General features: G+C 42.9%; 1 protein-coding gene across 1 annotated transcript; it reads right to left on the bottom strand.

Annotated features, from left to right (window-relative positions):
- Positions 1-168: 168 nt before the first annotated feature.
- Positions 169-22983, bottom strand: LOC108939089 (TSC22 domain family 2). Its single transcript, XM_029259410.1, is given in 5 exon segments — positions 169-1499; positions 1701-1752; positions 10131-10202; positions 20695-21069; positions 21071-22983. Coding segments are annotated over 5 exon segments (2034 nt in total). The 5' UTR covers positions 22330-22983; the 3' UTR covers positions 169-1223.
- Positions 22984-23525: the final 542 nt, after the last annotated feature.

Below are 23525 nucleotides of genomic sequence, written 5' to 3' on the forward strand. Positions count from 1 at the left end.
GTTCACAGACTACTTTGTTACAATAAGAGTGCTGAATAAAAACATGAGGTAAGAAAGTGGTTTGAAGATTATAGATCATGCAGAGCATGCTAACAGCAACAAAAAAAGGAAAATTTGTTGTAAAGGAGAAAGTTTAAAAAAAAAAAAAAAAAAAAAAAAACCCCAGAGGGTGTGCATTACAAAATAAAGTTGAATTACACAGCTTTGCTTCTTTGGTTACAAAGTAGATTGAACAATTTCACAGCTTTTTTGCCACCCCAGAAAAAATATGAACATGTAGATTCTTTTCAAAGGGAGGGGAGGAGTATGGCAATTATCTTTCCATTCCATAGACCCAAAAAACAAAAAAACCAAAAAAAAAAAAAAAAAAAAAAAACTAGCAAAAGAACTTCACTCTTTATCAAAATAGTCCACCAAAGATTCATTTAAGTATTAATATGACAAGAATTGGTGCTTCCCTGTACAAACGTTCCATGTTCTTAATACTTTATGCTATACAAAATGTACATTCAAACTGGATCTTAACTACTGTAAATAATCCAAATGATAAATTGCCATTAGTGTTATAACGGTGCCAGTATTTACCTCGTTACTGCCTGTAAATTTAAGCAGATTATGCAACACATCACCAATATGATGCATAACCATATTTTTCTAAACGTTCAAAAACCAAATAGTTTCAGATTTAGAGCTCATTCTGACGTTCACTGACATTATGAAAATAGCAGCCCAGTAATAAATAAATGCAGTCAAACCAAACTGTATGGATTTGATTCATGTTGAAGCTTCTAATCAAAACTCACTTCTTGCAACATGAAGCATTGAAGGCTCTAATCAAGCACCCCCATCCAGATGGTTTAGTCTCCCTCGTTTCCGTGTGGTCGTTCCTTTCCGCTCGCCGAACCTTCACCCATACAGCGCAGTTACAGTCTGAGGAATCCTGCGTTGGGCCACCTGGCCCTGAGCTCTGGCCCCAGCCCCTCCGCCCAGCCCGCTGCTACACCCAGCTGCTCTGCAAATGAGATGTGGAACCAAAGGAAAGCTCTGCGCGCATATGATTGTCCATTACGAGGAAGGCCAAACATCACACACTGAAGCATGGCTCCGTACATGTCGAAGACTGATGGCAAACAAGACAGATTTTTTTTTTTTTTGTTTTTTTTAGACTATTTGCAGATTCATTTATTTTTTCCCGCTTTTTCTTTTTGGGGGTACAATGCACTTCACGCAGAGGAGACATTTGGCTGCTGGGGGATGGGCATGGGTGGGGAAATCTCCTGTGGGGCGGTGTTGACCGGAGGCTGCTGAGGGGAAGTGCTGCTACAGGGGTTGGTCAGCTGGATGGAAAGCTGTGACAGCTGGTCATTGCTGGCCAGAGATTTCAACACCGCGTTCTCACGTTCCAGCACAGAGTTCCTCTCATAAAGCTCCTTGATCTGTTCCTTCAACACCTCAACCTCTTCGCGGACGGCATACATTAAATGGCTTTTCACGAGATCCTGCAGGTCAACAGAAAGAAGAAGGGAGCCAGTCAGGACCAACAGAAATGTTTTGGGGAGGGGGACTAGAACACATATTACATGGATTGCTTTTATACATGTTAATGTATGGGTCAGAAGGTTCTCTTTTTTTTTTTTAAAGGAAACAAAATTAATCTAGTTTTAACAACCCCAGACTGTAACAATAAAGCACACACTTACCATTGCTTGCTCTATTTTGTTATCAATGGCCACAACACTTGCTCCAGATGCACTAGAAGGAAAAAAAAAAAAAAAAAATCATGAAAACATGAACTGTAAAAAAGCAAGTAATTTTAATTTTTATTTCTAACAACAAAAACTTTTTGTTGGGGGCAGTCAGGCATAGTGGTTAGAGTCACTGCCTTGCAAAATTAAGGTTTCCATTTCAAATGTATATTTACATTTATTCATTCAGCAGATGCTTCTCTCCAAAGCAAAAAACATCAGTGGAACAATACAAAGGGTGCATTACATCAGTAGGAGGAAATATCTTGATCCAGACATGATTGAGTACATTCAATGTGTCACACTCCACCACATGAAGTATGTCATATCACTATCTGCATATGGGCTTTTCCATTATTAAAGTTACTGAAAATTATTAAAGATAAATATGAATACATTTATCGAGCACAGGGGATCAGGGGAAAGAGGAGTTTTGACAGCCTTCTTAAATAGAGATTCAGCAGTTCTGAGTAACAAATTCTACCTCCTGCTTCAGTACCCTGACCCAGGTACTTAGCCAGAATTGGTAAGTACAAATACCCTTCTGTGTATCACTGTACAATGCTCAAACTCCAAGTCACCTTGGACAAAGGTGTCCACTGAAAAGAATTTGATGCCATTGCTACCTCATATTCATGGACCTCCATCAGCTTCTCACATTCACCACCAACTAAACCTTCAAACAGTGCCACATTTTAGTGCCCAGTGAAAATTCACTACCAGTTTTGTGCAGCTGTATGGAAGACAAAGCAGTTCAGTCCACCTCAGTCCCCACTGAGCCAATGCATGTGCAGCAACGCTGCACGTCCAACAGCCATTATGAGGGTAGCAGTGTTGAAGATGACCTGTGTAACATGCATTTTAGCAACACGGTGCACTGCCCAGCTCCAGGAGGCCCTGCAACACCAGCAGGCACACCCACTCCTGAGAGCAGGACTTCCGAAGCCCTACAACGCAAAATGCACAACCGAGCAATTACACCATTTTACCATTGCAGCACATGCCCACAGCCTACAAGGCTGTCTCCACCAGAGGCTCAATATTTATTTCAGAATAAATTTAAAGTGTTTGCACACACCACACCACACCACACACACTGGTGGTGCAAGACAACCACAATGGCCTTTTCATTAAAACAACATTTAATTTTAAATACAATGCACACTGAAGTATTCATTTCGTGCTTGCAAACAAAAAAAAAAAAAATTCATTTGTAAAAATGATAGGCAGGCAGCACTACACACAGCTTTCGCAGTTGAGTTGTGTAATTTTATTACAGTGAAAAAATACGGTTTATGTAATTTTATCTGCATGTTAACGGGGCATTTTGTTGTGTATAGCGACGAGCAAAGAAATACTGCATTCCGCAGAGAGCTGTACAGTTTTTCCCCCCATCAAGCCCTGTTATTGTGCACGAAAACCCCCCGTACTTACAGTTTTCGATATGCGACGCCTTCAAAAACAGTGAGACGGGCGGTCGCGAGCGGATTAGCCCGTTTTTAAGCGGTATGTTTGCGACACTGATGTAGTATCAGTGCTTCCACCTCCTCGTGCAGAACACCACCCTACACATCAGAGGAGGAACAAAGAAGCGCCGCACACACCTGCCGCTAGAGGGAGCGCGTCGCCCGAGAGCGCCGCTCCAACTAACAGCACGGAGACGCGCGATCCACGTCCACGCGCTTCTCCGCGCTCAACTCGTAATAACGCCGAAGGAAAGTCGTTCAAGGGAACCTTTCAGCGTCTTTACACATTAATCGCCCATGAGCGCGGCTTGCAAAACGCAAAATAAAAACAAAGGAAACGGACAACCACAGGAGCGCTAAAAATCTGTTAGTCAGTCAGTGGCTCTTCTGTCATCACTCCTGTTACTATTGTACTTCCTGGACTTCATCGACACTGCAGTCAACCCAGGGAGTGAGCAGTGAGGAGGCGCGGAACAGACACTAAGGGGGACCAGGGCGCTCGGTGAGCTGTTTTTCCTTACGCGTCTGCGGGGTGCTGCTCTACGTACGTGTGTGTGAGCTGAGAGAGAGAGAGAAGGCTCTGGGCACCCCCATCACACGTACTGTGACCAGTTGCAGGTCGCCAAACGCGCACCTTTCGAATCCGTTCGCGCAGAACAGCTCACGCGCGGACATCGCATCGCGCTAGATACTAGTCTATAGACTATAGTGATTTAATACGACACTACATTGGAATAAGATGCCACACCACACACATCGCCAGCTGAAGGAGGACACATCCCGCTTCAAATGCCAATATTGCCATATGATACAGTGCTAACATACAGGGAGGTTTTGCACGCTTGACTCAACTGCAGTCCCGTGTTGAGCGCGAACACTTTTTCCTTGTCATGCAGCTAAACGAGCGTTAAAGGAAAGGTACCTGAAGCGCGCGCGAGGAAAGGCGGGCGCGCGGGGTAGCCGCGCGCTCATAGTGCAGCTCATGGTTCGGATCTTCCCGAGTCCAGTTCAGTTCAAGTGACAGAAGCGAGCACGCGGCGTCGTTCATACAAACTTACTAACAGCCCGCTGGGTTGTGTATTTAAACACGTCACACGGGACGGCTGGGGGAGGAACCCTGACAGGGGCAAACACTCCGGTGGCCGAGGTTTCGCAATCACAGCACGCGCAAAGCCACAAGCACATTCCATCATTAATAAAAAATAATATGACACAGTCTGAAAGTTTCAGTAATAATATATTACGCTTTTTTGTGTCATCCCTGATGCCGCCGAAGAGTCATTTTCCAGCTTGTTTCCTGCGCCACGTGACGATGAAAACTTTGTGTCTGGCAGCCGTTCCAAGTGTAGCCCCTGAAAATGGCTCACGGATGGAAATATGCCTTTCCATTCCATAAAGTTCTCCAGACCCTAAATGAACATATAGGCACTTTATAATTCTTCTCATAGGTAACAGTGTTACAATCACAACAAAGTTGAGACGCATAAACGGGTACAGGGAACCAAGAATCCTGAAACATTTAGCAGCATGTTGCTCTCATCTGTGCGTGTTTGGGAGAGACCATAACGAAGACATTTCATGTTAAGTCACCGCCTATTGACTTTAAATGGAGATTATTCCTTTTTTATTGGAATATGCGCAGTACGGGGTCAAAACAGCATACATAGTGAAAAATAGAACGTGTCCATATGTCTATGTATGTGGAGATTTGTGCGTCAATTCTACAGGCAGCTCCTTGACTTCGAGAGCTCTCCAAACGGAGAGAGCACAGATCTCCACATCTGTGTCGGTTACATATTGCTGAAAATTTCATATGTTCATCCACTCCTGCTCAATGAGTCACCCTGCATCTCCCAGGATTTCATTTAATGTGACATTAATCTCCTCCCTCTTTGTCCCGTGGTCATCACATGTACGTTACAATCCCGGCCGGAGCGTATTCTCACTGGCTGGCCCCTCTCCGAGCTCTTGCTCAACTGCAGCACACAAGGGGAGTTTCAGTGAGGCTGAGCTCTTTGTGGCCGAGTGGTCCAGAGCCTTAACTGCATCACTCACCAGTAACATTTCTTTCATCTACAGGTTAACTGTTAATACATGTAGAGAACAAGGCATTCCACTGCTCAGTTAAAATTACACATCAAGGACAAGTTAGAAAAGAAAATCCCTGTTCCTCCAGAGTCAAAATGTAGCGAATCCTCCAAACCTGAAGATCTGTCGAGTAAGACCCCTGTTGCTGAGAGCTGAAATAGTGAAAATTGGTTTTGTGAGGCTGAAAGGAAGGGATTCGGTCAGAGTTTCATGTGGTGAGTAGTAGCTACTTTGGAGGGAGTATATCTGACATGGAATAAATTTACCTAAAAGACTAATTTAAAAGAACATAAGTAGTGCTTGTTGGTGTGTTTTATTCCATATTGTTGTGACTGTGTGAATACCTAGAGCTGGTTGGGAAATACGTAACCGACCTTTCAATTTCGTCAGGACTATACTGGACACTGAACACTACATAACCAAAGCATAGTGTACATGTTCTCTTGCATGCCAAATATAACCTGTAGGTAAGTGGGCATTGCTGTACCTTTTAGGGAATCATAACATCCTGCATGAGTGGAAAGGGGCAGAACTTAAGTTCAGAATACAGAAACATACAACCACATTCTAAACATTTTTGGTATATTCCATTTTCACTTTTGAGTCACTAAAATGTCTTTATGTAGTTTCCCCGCTACACAAATGTACAGTGAATAAATATTTGGTGAAAGCTGTCCTTCGTTTAAGGTATGCGGTAAGTTGAAATGTACCGTCACTTCTGTAGTCATAGACGTATTAGACTATCAGAAGAAAACTATTTTTGAAATGTCTAGAATATAGGAATGCTTTATTAGCAAACATCTAAAGTGAAAAGACAAAAACTATCAATTTAAGAACATTTAACAATTAAATGGGTCATGCTAAAAAGGAGTCACTTTAAAGTGGCTGATCACCTTTATCTATGCAAAATATATTTGGAGCCAAGGTAAAGTTCTTTGCATAAAGAGATCAGTTCAGTCAGAAGTAAAGCATAAGTCAGGTAAGGGCTGCAATGCTAATTACTACATAAAGCATTACCAAGATAATAATAATAATAATAATAATAATAATAATAATAATAATAAAGATTAGTTCAAAGGCTGACAAAAGGATGAAAACGATGGAAAGCCGTTTCATAATACAGCAATGCTAACAATGCCAAATTAGATTTTTCGCCATTGTATTTAGGAAACGCATGGCCTATGTAAATTACATAAGGTAGATAATGAAAAATGACTCTAGGACCAAGACCACCACACCGTACACCAGTGTCCCCTAGGACAGTATATGGAACCAACACTAAGTGGTACAGCTGCAAGTCAAACAAAATACAGTCTATCAGTACCATCTATGATTTAATCACTGTTGCTTTCCATAAATGTGTTTCAAAATAACTAGCATTACAATGTCACACAAAGCTTGAGGTGGGTGTGCCTGGAGAGGAGGAGAGAAGGGGGGGGGGGGGGGGGGGGGGGGAATCAAGGGCCAAAGGAAACATGATGTAGGAGAATCATTAAATGAGCAGCTCTTTCAGTCTTTACAGTCTAACACCATCTGTTTATAAAGAACTTGTCAACGTCCAGCATTTCCCCTCACTATTGTTCCTGCAAAATACCGATAAGCTTGTTTATGAAGATGGGAAACATGTTACACATTTATACTCGATCACTTTACTGTGTTGCAAACTCAAAATAAGTTTTATAAACAGAGAACACTAATGAATATTTTGTACAATATGCCTTGTGTTTTAAAAAATAAATCAAGTTTAAAACTTTTTGGCAGTAACCGAGCCCATTCATTTTCTAATTCCAAAGTGCTGGATTACATTTACTTTATGCTGGAATACAGCTTGTAAGATGTCAATTCCAGGGTACCCGTCTGCCTTTCTTGCACCCCCTAGGGATAGTCCGCCACCCTGCTGGGAGACCCAACAACAGCTCAGTGGCAGAATGGTGCACTGAGAAATTCACAACTCGTTTCCAGAGGCTTTTCTATGTTCACAAGCCCAGCAAAGGCCAAATGCATTCTCTATGAACCACAAACATGCATTTCTATGTAGCACATAGAACCACCGTACGACAGCGAAGTGACGTTTCACATTCAGTTTAAGCCTCTTGTAAACATCCAGCACAGTTCAGATATTCAGACATATTCAATGAAAAACCTCTTTAGGTACCAGCTTAAGTTTGTTAGGGATGTATCTGTGTGAAGTGAATCCTCAGGCTTAATAAAATACAACAGTGAAACAAATACAAATGCGAGAAAACCACATCTCTTTAGAAAACATTGTTACTCTATTTCCAGAATGAAGATGGTATAGACCTTGAGCAACCCTGTTTGCTAAAAAGGATCTGCAAGAGATGCTACAAATTAATTTGTTGATTACGCAAAGTCACAGTAAACAGATTCGGCCCACGTGTCTCTCCAAGCAGCCAAAATTGATATGGCTGGTCTTTTGCCAAAGGCCCCTTTCAAAGGCTGGCTAGACTAGGCCATTTCACTCTTTTCAAGCACAAACCATTTTATTTAGCACAAGTGTACATGATCAGCAGGACCAGCCTTTAGGATCAATGTGAAACAGCTAACAGATGTGGTGAGATTCCCAGATTCCCAAACACAAGATCTGAACCAGTCAGCATGTCTGACCAATTTTTTAAATTACCATATTATATATATATATATATATATATATATATATATATATACACACACACATACACACACACACACAAAATATATTAGTTACCCAGAGTGTAGCCAGACATGATACTGCGTACAATGTTTTACCAATGTCAAACGAAAACATAGCACTTCATTATTTTCAGTATTATAGTATACAGTAAACCCAGTTTGATTCTTAGACAATATTCAGGATTGTTATGCCATCCACAACAACTACAAAGATTTTACAGGACCACTTGATTTTTTTCCTGCCAAAAGTTAGTATATACAGTACACTAGAAAAAATCCTCAGGATGATTACACTGCAGTATTCTAACAAACCATAACCAAATAAAATTTTAGCAGTTACAATACCTTCATAAACTAAGTGGCCAATTAAATCCACAGCATACGTGACAATTGAAACCTGACAGCCGGACTGTTGTGTTAATATCACCATAAAAGAATTAAGCCATTTTGACACCTTCTTTAAAAGTGTCATTTTCCCATTCCGCAATAACGAAATAGAAAAGTGTAAATACTGCAGGTTACTACATGTCAGACCCTAACAGGAAAAAGGCTATCCCTGTCCAACACGGAAAAAGATGAGAGATAACCTGCATTCAGATTCCAGGTGCGACTCACTTGAGGCATGTATGCAAATACCTCCCAAGTAGGTTTCAACATTTCCCATGTATTCACAGATGAAGGCATTTATTGCTTATTGAAATTTGAAGATCTTTGGTAATTCCACTGAAAAAAGTTCATACTTGAGTTACAGCAATACCAACTCTGTGCCAGAGCATGTGCAGTCACTTGTTCAACATTACAGTAGTGCATGTTCTCAGAATATGACGACAGTAGAAGTACAACATTGCTACTGACATACATTTTCATTTCTTCTGTAAGAGTGACAGCAAAATTGTCAAAACAGGAAGCATTAGTAACAAAAGCCATATGTCACTGCAGTAGAGTTAAATATCCACATTAGGGGGTTATACAACATGTATAGGCTAGCAGTGCAATCATTCACAATTTAATGTAGACAATTCATGCTGACATTCGCAACATGTCAGAAGGGGACAACAACAAAATAAGTAGTTCACAGAACCCAGGAGGGGGATTGTATAAACATCTGATCTTTCAAATAGGATTCTTTTTGTAAAAAGACTTAAAAATTCTTTGAGAGTGTTAAAATAATATACTATATGGACACAGAGTAGAAGGGCAGTTTAGTGGTTACAGGTTGTTGTCCAAGGTGGGACAATTGTTTTTTTATATCTTACACAGGACCATTTAGCACACTAAAATACTTCCTGAGGTATAAACTTTGTTGGCTCTCAGACATTTAGTCTCCATCAGGTCAGTTTTTCTGCAATATTTACCCAAGAACCAACTTTCAAAAGATTAAAAAAAGTGATCCTTGGACCAAAAGAAGGATTTAATGTCTAAAAGAAATTTCAATAATCTAATCAAAAAAATCTACAGATACCCATGTAACAATGTTTTTTCTTGTCCAAAATATTCCTAACAGAACAAGCATAAAGAAAGACGGCAAAGAATAAGGGAAAACCCTGTGTGTCCGTATTGTTAGAAGTTGAGTTTTAACATTTACTTTAGGAAACGCATTGGGTTTCCTTGATAAAATTTTCATAATATTTAGTGAGTCTTAAAACCTTGTTTCCTCAAAATTTCTTCAGTCAACAGTGCTGAAAAGATGACAGTGTTACTGGGTTAACACCATCAATACATTGGACATGTCAGGATTTCTTAAACTATTTTTAAGACTGGAACCAACAACTCATTATGTACGTCACTGCTTGCTAGTAAAACGCAACACACCACCTTAATTTTACTTGAATTAGAAACAGGTTGTGAAAGTTGAGTAAATACATCTAGTCTAGTTCTCTTGGGGCCTTAACATGCAGTTACTGACTGATATAAGCGTGGGCAAGTTTCACTTAATTTCAAGAGGAATTTCCCAGCACAACTCATTAGTAGCAGACAAGCCATGTTCCATCTAGCACTTTCTAATGCAGGACACAGCATTTGGTGCTGAAGCCATATAACTTGTTGGCGAACATAATGAAAGTGTTATTCACAGCAGCGTACACAGTCTCCCCAACAGCAGGCTTGAGGCATGCAGAGGCCAATGTCACTGCTGTTTCACACACAGGTGCAAGGCTCATACCTACGACCAGGGGCCTTTGAGTCCCGTGACTTGCTAGTGGGGAAGGCTTGATAGAAAGCTGTGGAGGGATTCCTGCACAAATCAAGATTAAAAATATGAGAGGACCATCCTGCAGATGCATGGAGAACCCTTTCACCAGCTAACCCTGAACAGAAGAACCAGTATGATTACCTTGCATCTTAAAAAAAAAAAAAAAAAAAAAAAAAAAAAAAAAAAACCTGTGGTCCTATGAGGTACACTACTGAATATTTACACAGGTACATACTTAAAAGCAGAATAGCAGTGATACTCAAGACTTCAAATTGTACATACAATGGTGAACAATGCCTACAGATTATGCACTAGGTGTTGGGGAGAGCTATTGTGGGCATATACCAGCAAGACTGAAATCAATTCAAAGAGGGGGGGAAAAAAAGTGACAAGGTGAGCAGTAACTTTTTATTATGCATGTTAACCTATCCAGCCTATTGAGGTTTATCATGTCACAGGTCATGTTTGCTCCTTGGCAGTTGTTACTTCGGCTGATACCCATCATGCAGGCAAATCTCAAATCTAGCAATGACAACATGAAGCAGAGCCAGAAAGTTGAAGGATTACAGTAAAATTCCTGCACCGAGACCCCTTGGGCACGTGTTAACCAGCAGCCAGACAAGTGCCAATTCTGGCATATAATCAGAAATAAACCTCCCATGAGATCAAAAAGACACTATAAACTTGCTGCGGGGGGGAAAGGTGGCATAAAATGTGATATTTATGTATCACTGCAAGAAGTAAAAGGGGAGCAGTGACGCAGCGGGCTTGGTTGGGTGCTGCTCTTTGGTGGGTGTGGGGCTCAAGTCCTGCTTGGGGTGCCTTGTGACAGACTGACATCCTGTCCTGGGTGTGTCCCCTCCAGCCTTATGTTGCTGGGTTAGACTCCAGCTCACCGCATGCCTGCTTGAGACAAGCAGTTTCAGCCAGTGTGTGTGTTTAGTTATGACTTTGGTGTCACTATTGCCATGTATTTTAGGAAAGCAAAAGAATTCAGGGTTCAGAAGGTCAATTTATGAGCACTATCATTTGGGTCATTCTGTGCATGCAAGAAGTGTACCCATCTCAATGCTTTCATGCAGCATCAGTAAATGGACTCAAATCATTTAAATGCCTGCCTTCAATTGTCTTGGAAGGTATACAGCTCTTAACACAACAATGGTGTTACCTAGACTGGTAGTAATGAGTGATGGTGGACTGATGCATTTGCAGACCTATTTACACACACACACACAAAAAAAAAAAAAAAAACACTTCAGTCATACTTTAGCCATACTACACTTAACATTTGATGACTGTCACCATTACGATGGGGTTACATTCCAATAAACCCATCCCAAGTCAAAAATGCACTTAAGACACCTAACCTACCAAACATCACAGCCTAGCATACGTGCAATGGTCACTACAGGCTTGCAGCCTTCACACTGGGCAATTATCTTCAGTTTCTCCTCAAGAGAAATTGCCTTCCTCCTCTTCTCACCAGTAGCAGGAGAGACAGATTGGCAGTTCGTAGACCTTATGGATGCACAAAACACAACGTAGATACATGGGGGTATCAAAACATGCTGGAAACACAGAACACCATAGAGTATTGGTTGTATAGAATAGCGACCGCAGGCTGGGAGATGTGGATAGCTGCCACTGCCCAGCAACACGAGATATTATCAAGCCACATTGCCTGCCCATGAAGGAAAAAAAAAAAATTCTAAATAGTACAGTTTCTAATGAATTCCTATCACACAATCATAAAGCTGAAAAATCATAAATCAGGGACTGTCTGTACTTAGTTACAACTTTTAAAGATCACATACAAGCACAGTCATGATCACAGTACGACATTTTCACTGGAAATTTGGCTTTGCTTTGGGCAGGATCTAGCACAGCATAACAGAAGGAACTGATAGAGGAAGTTTGGCAAAGGAAGACAGGCAATACTGGAAGCTGGGTTCATGTTCCCCTGTGAATCACTGAAGGAGATTATGCAAAAAGGTTGATAGTGAAAACCTATAACAGTGATCACCTGAAACAGCACAAATCTATTAAGATTAAAAAAGGTTTGTTCTAGCAAAGGTTCACTAGATCAGCAATACACTGCTGTAACAAACATGCAGCTAAATTAGTATATAGCAGTCTAAAGATGTATGAGAGAAATCCATTTGTCATTCATGAGTTCAAAGTTTTTTGAAGCATAAAGTCAGTTTTCTATTCATACACTTTGAGAAATAAATTAGCCATTTACACTCAATTTACAGCTCAAATACTTTAAAATAAAACTATACAGCTGCTCACTTCCATTCAGCTGCTTGCAAAGCAGTATCTTGTACAGGGCTCCCTACCATAACAACCGTATTTTTATCTAATTGCTTAAATGGAAGAATTGACAGTTGATTCAAAAACCATTACAATAAACCACAATAAGCAGAAATGAATTCCGGAAATGCCAACTCCAGAGACTTCTCATTACCCATCACCGGCTGCCTTGCCTTAGCAATGCATGTCAGCTGCATCCCTGCAAGCCAACGCATTGCTTCACCACCACATCCAGCACACTTTGCTGGGTTCTGACACATAGAAACCTTTTACAACCACAGGTTATGCAGCAATTTACAGAGCGCGTGCTTACATATACTCAGCAATAGCGCAGAATCTCTAGCTTTTCTCCATTATTTAGGTCACAGGGCCTGAAATTTTGTATAAACAGCTTGGAGGTAAAAGGTTTTGGAGTCGTATTGTAACTTTTTGACAACCATTCATGAAGCCTGAGCACCTCTTTCATATGTTCATAAGACAAACATTGAATAAAGAAATTTAGGTGTACTTAGTGCAGGATTTCTGTTAAATTACTACCATCTGAGAGAATTCCAAAGTGTAAGAGATTGACTATTCCATTATTTTACACACTGCTGTAACATACTGAACAACTTATGGTCATCCTTGGCCAATACAGGCAGTTCCCAGGTTATGAACTTCCAACTTACATATAACCGGTAGTTATGAACCACCCCTTACTGACAAAGTTAATTTTGTCACCCAAGTACCAATGAAATGAACGTTAAGTTTATTAATAATCTGAAGTACTGTACATACAATGATTCGTAATAAACAGGTGCTACTTTGCAACACACATCACAACACTGTGCGTCTACAGCGGTTCGTTGGCTCGCGGGTACGTGGGCCCGAGGTAGGACAAAGACTTGGTTCTTCTCAATAGGACTGTCACAACCTCACCCCAAACATCTACACACCATGGTTGCAGAATCTCATCTGAGAAACCCATCTCTCCAGCGCTTGAGTTAACAATTGACTACCTACCCATCCTTCCAAGTCCCTCATTCTCCTTGCTCCCGCTCCTGACATCCACGGCACTTGCATTGCTTCTTCGGCTACAACACTGGATTCTCCTTACCTACGTTTGCACATTGACCGACCCACACCTGTCACTGACCACGAATCTCGCCTGCTCGCTTGTGTACCGACCGTGATTGTGTGTGTGTGGACCCACACACCTCAGTCACTTGCCCGCTCAGTGTAACATGACTCACATTCCCCTTAAGTGTCACGTGTGTGTTACTGTATTTGGCTTTAATTTTTTTTTTTTTTTGTCCTCCTAACCATGGCACTAAAGCATAAATGTGATGCATAAGATGAAAACAACCTAACAATCTAAAACAAAAGTGGAAAAAGCAATAGGAAAAAAAACACCAACCAACATTGGAAAAGCAAAGTTTCTTTAATGTTTAACACCTACACACATTCTCTCCTCCCTCTATTAAAATACTGTAGTAACATCTCTATGTCTATATACTTTAATGACATTTATTGTTACTATTGCTGTACTATTATGTTAGCCGTTTTAGTGTATCTGGAAGTGTTTGTTTTTAATTCATAGCATATTGTATACCTTTCTTAGAAAGATTTGACTGACATTCGATACCCACCATACCTAACCTGTTCTGACTTACGCAAAAATCCAATTTAGACTGAGGAACGGAACTCGTACAGGTAGTCCCCGAATTACGAACATGTACAAACTCAGGGGATGACCACGCAACACCTGCCATAGGAATCTTGAAGCTGACACCAGGATACTGGGATACACCTCGAGCCAAATAGAGAAGAAAGCACAGGACAGATGCCTGGAGAGCCCTTGATAGCAACCTATGCCCCAGGAGGGGTGGAAGGCATTGATTGAATTTAGGCTAAGGACCTTGCTAAAGGGTACTACAGCTGGAGATGGGTTTACATAGATAGCATATCAGGCTTTGAAAGTCCATAGTAAATAAGTTTTAGTATCTAATAATGTATAGTCATTCCTCACTGAAGCTTCCATCTGCACACTTAGCAATGGAAAATTGCACTGAGAGTGACTTTCCAGTTGCGATTTTAAAACATATACAGTAAAGTTGAACAGAACACTCAACTGAAGAAACCACATTTTGACAAGCAAACTGAAGTTACAAGCTGACACTGACATCAGAAAGTGCGACCATCTTTCAAGCATACTTTTGTCACTTCCACTTTATGCACTATTTCCTTTTTTCCCCCCACTTCAATTACTACTTCACTTTACTCCAATTTAGTCGGAGGCAGAATAGAGAACCATCACTTCTATAAAAACACAATTTATTCACTTCAGCAGCACTCAGCAGGGACTTGACAATATTTAGACAATTCTTGAAAAACAGCCTGAGGACCCAATAATACAAAAAGGAAAGATATTACAGTTTCCACATGTAGACATGTCTCACAATAAGGAATCTTTTGGATATATTTAAAAAAAAAGACTATATGAAGTAACCTTTTACCTAAACCATCTTAAATCTGTAGGACAAAAGTCAACATGCTAATTAATATTGCTTTAAGAGGCAATTTTAAAACCATTCTCAGTCCTACAATAAACAAAGGCCTCCAAAGTGAGAATAGAGCAAAGAAAAGGAAACAACCTACTTTGTACAAACAGCAAGGCTGCTGGTACTTCTCTCCAAATAGTGAAATACACAATAAGCTAATTCAATTAGGACATTTTCAAACCTTGTTAAAGTTTGAATCTGCCTTTTTTGCAATTTAAAGTTCAGCTCTCCAAAGTGACAAACAAAACAAGCCGCTACACATGAAGAAAACCATGAAATGAGCACAGCATTGTCTATGTCGACAAGCTCATAAGATCCATTTATTTAAAATTACACAAGTCTGACCACCTAGCAAAGAGTAAATGGCCTGCTAACAGAGAAAGACCTTCAGCAGTGGATATTCACCTACTGTATGTTTGGGGGCCAAGGCAGTCAAGGAACCAAAAAAAAAAAAAAAAAAAAAGCAGAGAAGATCTGCCAACAGACTGTCGCAGAGTTATGAACATAAAACAATTTAAGACCTGCCATCTTCAAGACATCCTGTGTTGTAGTGGTGTCTATGCTTATATGTAGTAAAAATGGAGCAGCTGAAATTCATGAGAACATTCATTTGCCCCTGCTTTTAAAAATCTCCAATATCAAGTTTTTAGGCACAATACCCATTTTGAGATCCTTGTTCCACTTACAACCAACATTTTGAGTATTTTTCCCAGAAATTTTTAGATTGTGTGAAACTAAGAACTTTTGATATAAATTGAGAAAATTAATGACTTCAAATGTTAATTTAACAACCCTGTAAGCACTATGACATATTATGCAGTAACATTTATCTGTGTGAACTTTCCTCACTACATATGTTGCCAACTAGGGTTGGGAAATGTACAATATCCTTTGGTATTATCCACTGTGAAATAACATTTGATCATTTTAAATAAAGTAAAGCTTTCACCTGCATTGCTAGTGTGTGGTGTAGATCTCTTCTGTGCAGGTGGTAACCCCCCCCCAAAAAAAACAAAAAAAATTCACTGGAAATGAGGACACAGCTCTAAATACCTTAGAGGTTCACCAAACAATGAGATTTTAAGCCTATTTACTAAAATCTGCATTAGGGAACGCTGTACGTAAAATAAGGACAAACTCCACTAACGTAATAACAGTTTTGCTAAATAATCACATGTAAAATTTTAAAAAATATACTGCCTCTTAGGAACAAAAAGGTATAGCTTTTCATAACAATACAGCACTATTTGGTAGCTTTCAGCAAATGTGTTGAAAGCAAATCGTCACTGGACTAGGAAAGACGACTCAAAGTTAAAGTGCACAGAAGGGGTCCGTCTATTTTAGCTGGTCTGACAGTTTTTTAAAAAAAAAAAAAAAAAAAAAAGCCTAAATATTCTGTTCAGTGTATTAACAGATTCCAGTGATTAACCCCGCCATCTAAACAGGCTCAACTCAAGCAGTCCCGGCTGTCGAGGACGCCGGGTGCGGGTGGCTCCTGCAAGGGCAGCTTTCTGGACAATTGCAGCCTTTCAGAGAACTCCTGGAGCGCTGCCCCCGGAGTCTGCGCGGGTCAGCTATCTGTGGAAAATGATCTGCTCTAGGCCTGTTTGCAGCAGAGCTCCTGGCAAGTGCCCTTGCTGGCTGCAAGCCTCTGAGCACAGTGCCAGCATTTGGAAAATTGTGCCAGGCTTCAGATTTGGAAAAGCAAGTCCTCAACTCCACATACTGTTCTTCCTCAGGAGCTTTTGCAGTCTTAATTCCAGTGTTCATTTTGTAGGAAAGACATCTGACAAAACAAATGTGACATTACAAGCCAATTTAAGCCCCAAATTCCTGTCACAACTCAGTCAGCTCTACAATTCCATCAGACACAGATCTTTTATAAGAATGACCTTATCAGCTATGATAAATTTATATTGAATTACTCAAAACCAATAAAGCCACCCATTTTACTTTGAAAGACAAATTCTGCTTTAAGTATTTGTCACCAAGGTGTAAACAGCAGGGGATGCAGTGGGTTTGGCCAGTGCCAAACAGTGGTGGTTCTGGGGTTCAAGCACTGCTTGGGGTGCCTTGCGGCGCACTGGCATCCCGCCTGGGGTGTGTCCCCTCTCACTTCGGCCTTGCACCCTGTGTTGCCGGGTAGGCCCCGGATTCCTGCACCTCACTTGGGACAAGCAGTTGTAGACATTGGTTGGTTGGTGTAAACAGCGTATTGTATACTGCTTACCATTGAATTACACAGGATACAGCTATACATGTGCTAAGGACACACAGAAACTAATGTGGGGGGGGGGAAGGGAACTAAAAATAATTTGTTTGCATTTGCTACTGAATGAGGAAACTACCATAAAATTTGCTACTGTAGCATTGGTTCAGTTTCACTACTCTGTATGTAATGTGTAAAAACTTTTTGCTCCCCCCAATATATGCTACAGAATGACTACTTTGAATATAAATCCCATGCATATAAAGTGATTAATCATACTGCTGCTGACAGCTAAATAAACCATCTGAAAGATGTATATCAAACAATTTACCAATGACTGCACTCATTTTGAAGCAGCCATTCTGTATGCTTGTTTTCCCTTTATGAAAAATGCAGAGAACTGATATTACATGGACTCAAAGACTACAAATCCCACAATTCCAACCATTTTTTGCATGTGTGCATCCATGCATGATAAATGTCAGTTACACATTTCAAGATGGTCTATTTATATTTTAAAAAAAAAAAAAAAATTGGCCATGGTAGGACAACATGCAAATCACAAACTTTGCCTCCCAAGGCTTACTTAACACCAAGTACTTAGAAGCAGCAGCTACAAAGCAGAGGAGAGGCTACTGGTGTTGATATGTCAGGAACCACTAAGAAAGCTGACAAATCAGGTGAGAAAAGGGTCCTCACAAGCTACTAACAAGCATCTCTGGTCACAAATGTCAGCAGACACAAATCACATGCTCTATGCGACTGCAACAGCCTTGGTGCTAAAAGAAATGGCATTGGCAGGTTGACTAAGTCTTGCTTTAAACCACACTTAAAATGAGACAACCAGTGTTAGAGTCCAGTTTGAACAGCTCACTGAAAGTGCATTTCTGAATATGTAACATTTTCCATTCTCTTGTAATGACTATGTTTAGTCATCGAAACAATATTTTTGATTAAAACCCAATGAGAACCACAGTGTAGGCTTCACAAAGCAAAACACTCAAACCTGATTGAGTATAACAGGTTAAAACATGTTTTCCAAATGGAAGGAAGTGTTTAATGGGAGTTTTAATTCAGTACAATTTCCCTACCCACACAATGTTGGTAGACTGAGAAACTTAGCTGAAGAAATTAAGCATAACCATTACAGAGCAAGAAGTTTTTCCAAGGGAAAAGGAGGCAAGCTTCTGTCAAATTCAGAATGACATTGCTGACTGAACTAGGGAAAAGCATGATAAAGACAGCATTTTTATTGCAGTAATCTCTTCCCATGAGCTTGCAAAGCTGTAAAACATAAGGAACAGCACAATGCATGTCACTAGTTCGAAGCATAACTTCATGCCTTCGAATATGTTTAGACTTGTGACGCAATCTAATACACAGCAGATCCAAACAGACTTATGAGTGAGCAAAGGCAGTGGCTTCATTACACTGAGTAAATATTTCTCAATATACACATAAAAGATGACAGGGAAAGTAGATGACTAAATAATATTTAAGCTTTTTATGGTTTAGCAGTGGTATTTTTAATAGGCAGAACACTACCATGACAACTAAAAAGTTATTCCTGCTTCTGTATTACAACACTGTCAAACAAAGGGCACTGTACTTCAAGGCTGAATTACCTGTAGCACTCTACCCACCCCATCGATCACTCCAGGGTGATATCAAATTTAGCTAAGAAATATGAATCTGGCCACTGCCAAGAACAAGAGAGAAACGCAGACAAGAGCATATGAAATTCAAGGATAAACACCTCTGACAGCTGTCAGGCTGGAAAGTAGCCAAGACCTGGAGCCATCACAGACACAGCATCACAAGACTTGATTACGTGCTATGCGTGCAGCAAGGATGTTGCCCGACACTGCTTGCATCGTTCCAAAAGAAGCACGTACTCAGCACATATGTTCCAAGGAATCTGTTACTCATGACATCAGTGGCTGCATTATGTGACTGGAACCAGGAAGCCTTCCTGCTCCATGGGACTCCTGATTTCAAGAACAAACATACCTGCTCCTCTCGTGCAAATCAACACCTTCAAGAATTGCGCTGCACAACTGCAGTAAGACACCACAGGGTCAACATTTTTCCGCAGTGAAAAATATACATTCTTCAAAAATTAAAAAGAATTTAGTGATGCACTGCTTATTAGTGTAAACTGTTGCGTACTGCAAGGTAAAATGATACAGGGGCAGAAGGTGGTGTGGTCCTTACAGCTGCTGCCTCTGTACTTAGAAGTTGCAAGTTTTGAATCCCACCTCTGATTGTAGTTTTCTTTGAATAATGAACCTACCCTGAACTGCTCCAGCAAAAATGAAATGGGTATTGTGGGCTGCCGCCATCAGACACAAAGATCACAGGTTCAAATCCCACCTCCAGCTGTAATACCTTTGAGCAAGGTACTCACCCTAAATTGCTCCAATAAAATTGCCCAGCTGTATAAATGGATAAATAATCATAAGTAGATTAACACAAAGTAGCTTTGGACAAAAGCAACAACAAAAACAGTAAACATAAATATACTGCAAGAGTCCAGCAGAGAGCTAGGGAAAAATCTTGGACACTTGCAAGCAATCTAACCTGTTGCTCCTGTTAATCAATTTAGAACAACATTACAAACTATGCTACAAATAAACTGAACACACCTGAATTTAGCTGATCCTTGAGACTCTAAGGCACCTGAAGTCAAGCAAATCCTTCAGATGACTTAGCTGTACACTTACATGTAAAGAAAAATGAAACCTATGAACTAAAGCACTTTAGCAGAGGAACACAAGAATTATTCAAGTCTCCATCTGAGCTTAGCCTCACTGTAGGATAGGTGGTTTTTGGGGGGGGGGGGGGGGGGGGTCCAACTGCAAGCATTTTTATGAAGTGGCCTTTACACCAGCACCTGAAAAACAGCTCTGTCTCTCTCACACACACACACACACACACACACACACACACACACACCTCTTCCTCAGTGCTGGCACCTGCTTAGCCCAGTTGCTCCCCTTCCAGGTTTCCCCCTCCACATTAACCAGGAGACATTTTTTTTCCTACACAAGAGTGACACTTCAAGCTCTGCACGTTTCCATAGTGGTGCAGTGCTACACCATCCACAGCCTAGCACCTGGTGTCACCAACACCTGACAGCAGAACAGCGATACTTAATGTGGCCGGACTGTTGAGTCCCATTTGCGCTGCTCTCACCAACACAAACTATTGCATGCCCAGCAATATTTCACTGCCTCATCAATATCTCCAATATCTTGATATCATTTAAGAATAATAATACGCAAACTCATGCTACATGTAAACCATGAGAAGTTACTAAACACTGCAACATTGAACAAAATCAAACATTAAAGAAACTAATTATTTATGACTGCCCCCACCCCAACAGGTCTGCTGCTGCAAAGCACAAGCAAAAGGACAGAAGGCACTGCTCATACTAGCACTGTGTCGGTGTTAGTGGACCTCGTCTTACCTGTCCTCATCCCCGTCAATGGCAATGGACATCCCAAACAGGCTGTTCACGGAGGGGGTTGCCAGCTGCAGGCTTTCTGGGATCAGAGGCTTCATGACATCTTTTCCAGAGATTACAGGAGGTTGAGGTAGCGCTTCCGACTTCCTCCGGTTCTCCTCCACAGGATTGACCGGAATCTGGCCGACACCAGTTTGGAGTCCCTGCACGCCCAGTCCAGGCCCTGTCCCCCCAGGGGCCACCTGCGGCTGGCTCTGAAATGACTGCCCAGCAGGGACAGGTGGGGTTGGATTTGGCACAGTGAGCGGAGGGCCGATGACAGGTGCGTGAGGAACCCCTGGCACAACCACTCCCGGGGTCTGGTGTACATTCACAGGTGGCAGCGGTGGCTGCTGCACCCCTGCTGCCCATGACTGGCTGCAGGGGGAGCATCTGACCACCTGCTAGAATCCCACCCCCTGACCCGGCCACCACTTCCCCAGTCTGCCCCACAAGCCCCAAGGTGTGGGGCCCTGCGGCAGCAGGTGTTATGCCCGGTGACGGGCCTTGAGTCACTGGTGGCCCATGAATGGGCAGAGAGCCCGTCTGGAGAACAGGAGCAGAGGTGGCTGGCAGGTGAGGCTGACGATAATCCCCCTGGGTGCCAGATATCAAGGAAGGGAGATTCTGCGCAGGATACGCGAACGGCTGGGCCTGCGGCGCGGATGGTGCGACGGGCGACTTCTGCACCTGTTGCACACCATTGTGCGAGGGCGGGAGGAGGCTTTGAGGGGCAGCGGGCAACGTTCCCGCATGCGGTGCGGGAACGGCCATTTGCGGGCCCCCAGTAACAGCTGTATACCCAGGGGGCTGGAACATGCCATGGAGCCCCACGCTGTAACCGTGCTGCATCTCGGCTGGGTGTGCATGTGCCGCAAAAGAACCATCCCCTGCGGCATCAGGACCTTGAGCAGAGTGCCCTCCGGGAACCGAGCCCCCTGTGACCCCGAGCCCACTGTCCCTGCCGGCGCTGTACTCCATGGCGCCACCACCATGCTTGATGCTGTCCACAGTTCTGGTGATCACCTCCGAATCGCGCTCGTAGAACTCGGTGCAAGTCCAGCGCCCCCTCCTGAAAGGCTCCCCCGAGCCGTGGTCAAGCTTGATGACCCTGAAGCGCGAGCTGCATCCCGGGTGGGGGGGCGGCGGCTGCTGCGACGTGCACGCCGTCACATTCGCAGACGACTGCTGCGCGACCCCCACCCCCAGGGGCGCTGCGGTCGGCGGGCAAGAGACTGGCGCGCTATCGCCGCAGGCCCCCGGCACGTGCGGCACCGGCACGCTCCCGAGCCCGCCGTTCACGGGGGCGCGTAACGCAGGCGGCTGCCGCTCCTGAGGTAAGTGCCCGACTGGGGCCCCGGCCGCCTCCGTGTCCGCCACGCTGTTAAGCGTTTCCTCGGAGGAGCTCCGGCAGCACGACTCCGGCTCCAGGTCGGCCCGCGACACGTCGAATATGTCGGAGGAGACGTCTTCGGTGCGGGACTCGTCCGGATCCTCCAGGCTCTCCGTGTCGTCCGTGGCCCCGCCGGCCGCCACCTGCGCCGGAGTCACGCTGGTGATCTGGAAGCAGCTCTTCTTCTTTGCCGGCATTTTCGACATCTTGCACACAAGTCACAGGGGCGGCGAAGCGCGCGCGCAGACGGGCACGGGGGACTCTCCGCTCGCGGCTCTACGTGCGAAACGTGTCCAACAAGCGAGCGACCACCACAGAAATATATGCTGTATTTTATTATGGGGTGAGCTCACAGTTTATAAGACCCGTCGTCGCGCTCCGGCGTCGTCCTCCCCGCTCCCCGCTCTTGTTGCATTTTATGGCTTTTAAGGCGACTCGACAGGTAGTCCAGGCCGAATAGTTGGGCACGTCCAGCGGACAGTGTGCCGACCTCCTGCCTGGGGTGTGTGCGGGGGAAGCGGCCTGCTCGGCACGGCGAGGTCGCGGCTCCGCAGTGAGAAACAGGCCGCTGTCGCAGACGCGCCTCACCGGCCGCTGCGGGTACTCTAGTCTGAGGCGATCCGCTCCCCCTGTACTCTTCACAAACACCACTTTTTTACCTGGGAACCAGCGTGTGCGGCATCGCCACAAACATGTTCTCAGCTCTTCCTCGCCAAAAATGAATACAGTCCGCTGAACACAATGTTGCAAGTGTCAATGAAAGCTTTCTTGGAGTCCAGCTCTTCTTTTTTCTTTAGAGTCCAGGGGACTGAAATTGACAAAGTGCCTCCCCCGCGCAGCGTTGCGTTGCTCGCCACTCCGCTCCGGCTCGATAAAGATGGCTATGTGCGAGCGCACTGCATTCTGGGAGCGCTGCGCTCCCAAGTGCGCAAACTCTTTTGAGAATCCCGCCTCTTACGTAATTTCGTACGTTCAGTCCGCCACTAGAATCGCGGAGCTCGCTGGTAGCTCGCGGAGAGCTGGACAGTCCGTGTGTGACTCACGAAATGTTTCTGCTTTGAGGGAATTGTAGTAATAACTGTATTTTACCAAGAAAAAATATAAAGTCATTTACATATTTGTTAGGAGTATCAATTACGGGAGTTAAGATATTGACGGCACAAAACACGTTTTCCTTCGTTTTACAGCGTGTTTGCTGTGACTTAAACACACAGGTCCTCGTCATGATTTCCAACGTTAAGTTCACTTTTAATTTAGCTTATTTTGAGTTTTATACGGGCGCTCTACGAGTTTCGTACTTTGTATGTTATTCTTTTCTTTTGTAAACGTTTATGGATGAAGAATATCTGGTAAACTGGTGATCTCACTGTGCTGTTTATAATAATAATAATATCGCTATTAA

This window comes from Scleropages formosus, chromosome 2, assembly GCF_900964775.1.
Source record: "Scleropages formosus chromosome 2, fSclFor1.1, whole genome shotgun sequence".
NCBI lineage: Eukaryota > Metazoa > Chordata > Actinopteri > Osteoglossiformes > Osteoglossidae > Scleropages > Scleropages formosus.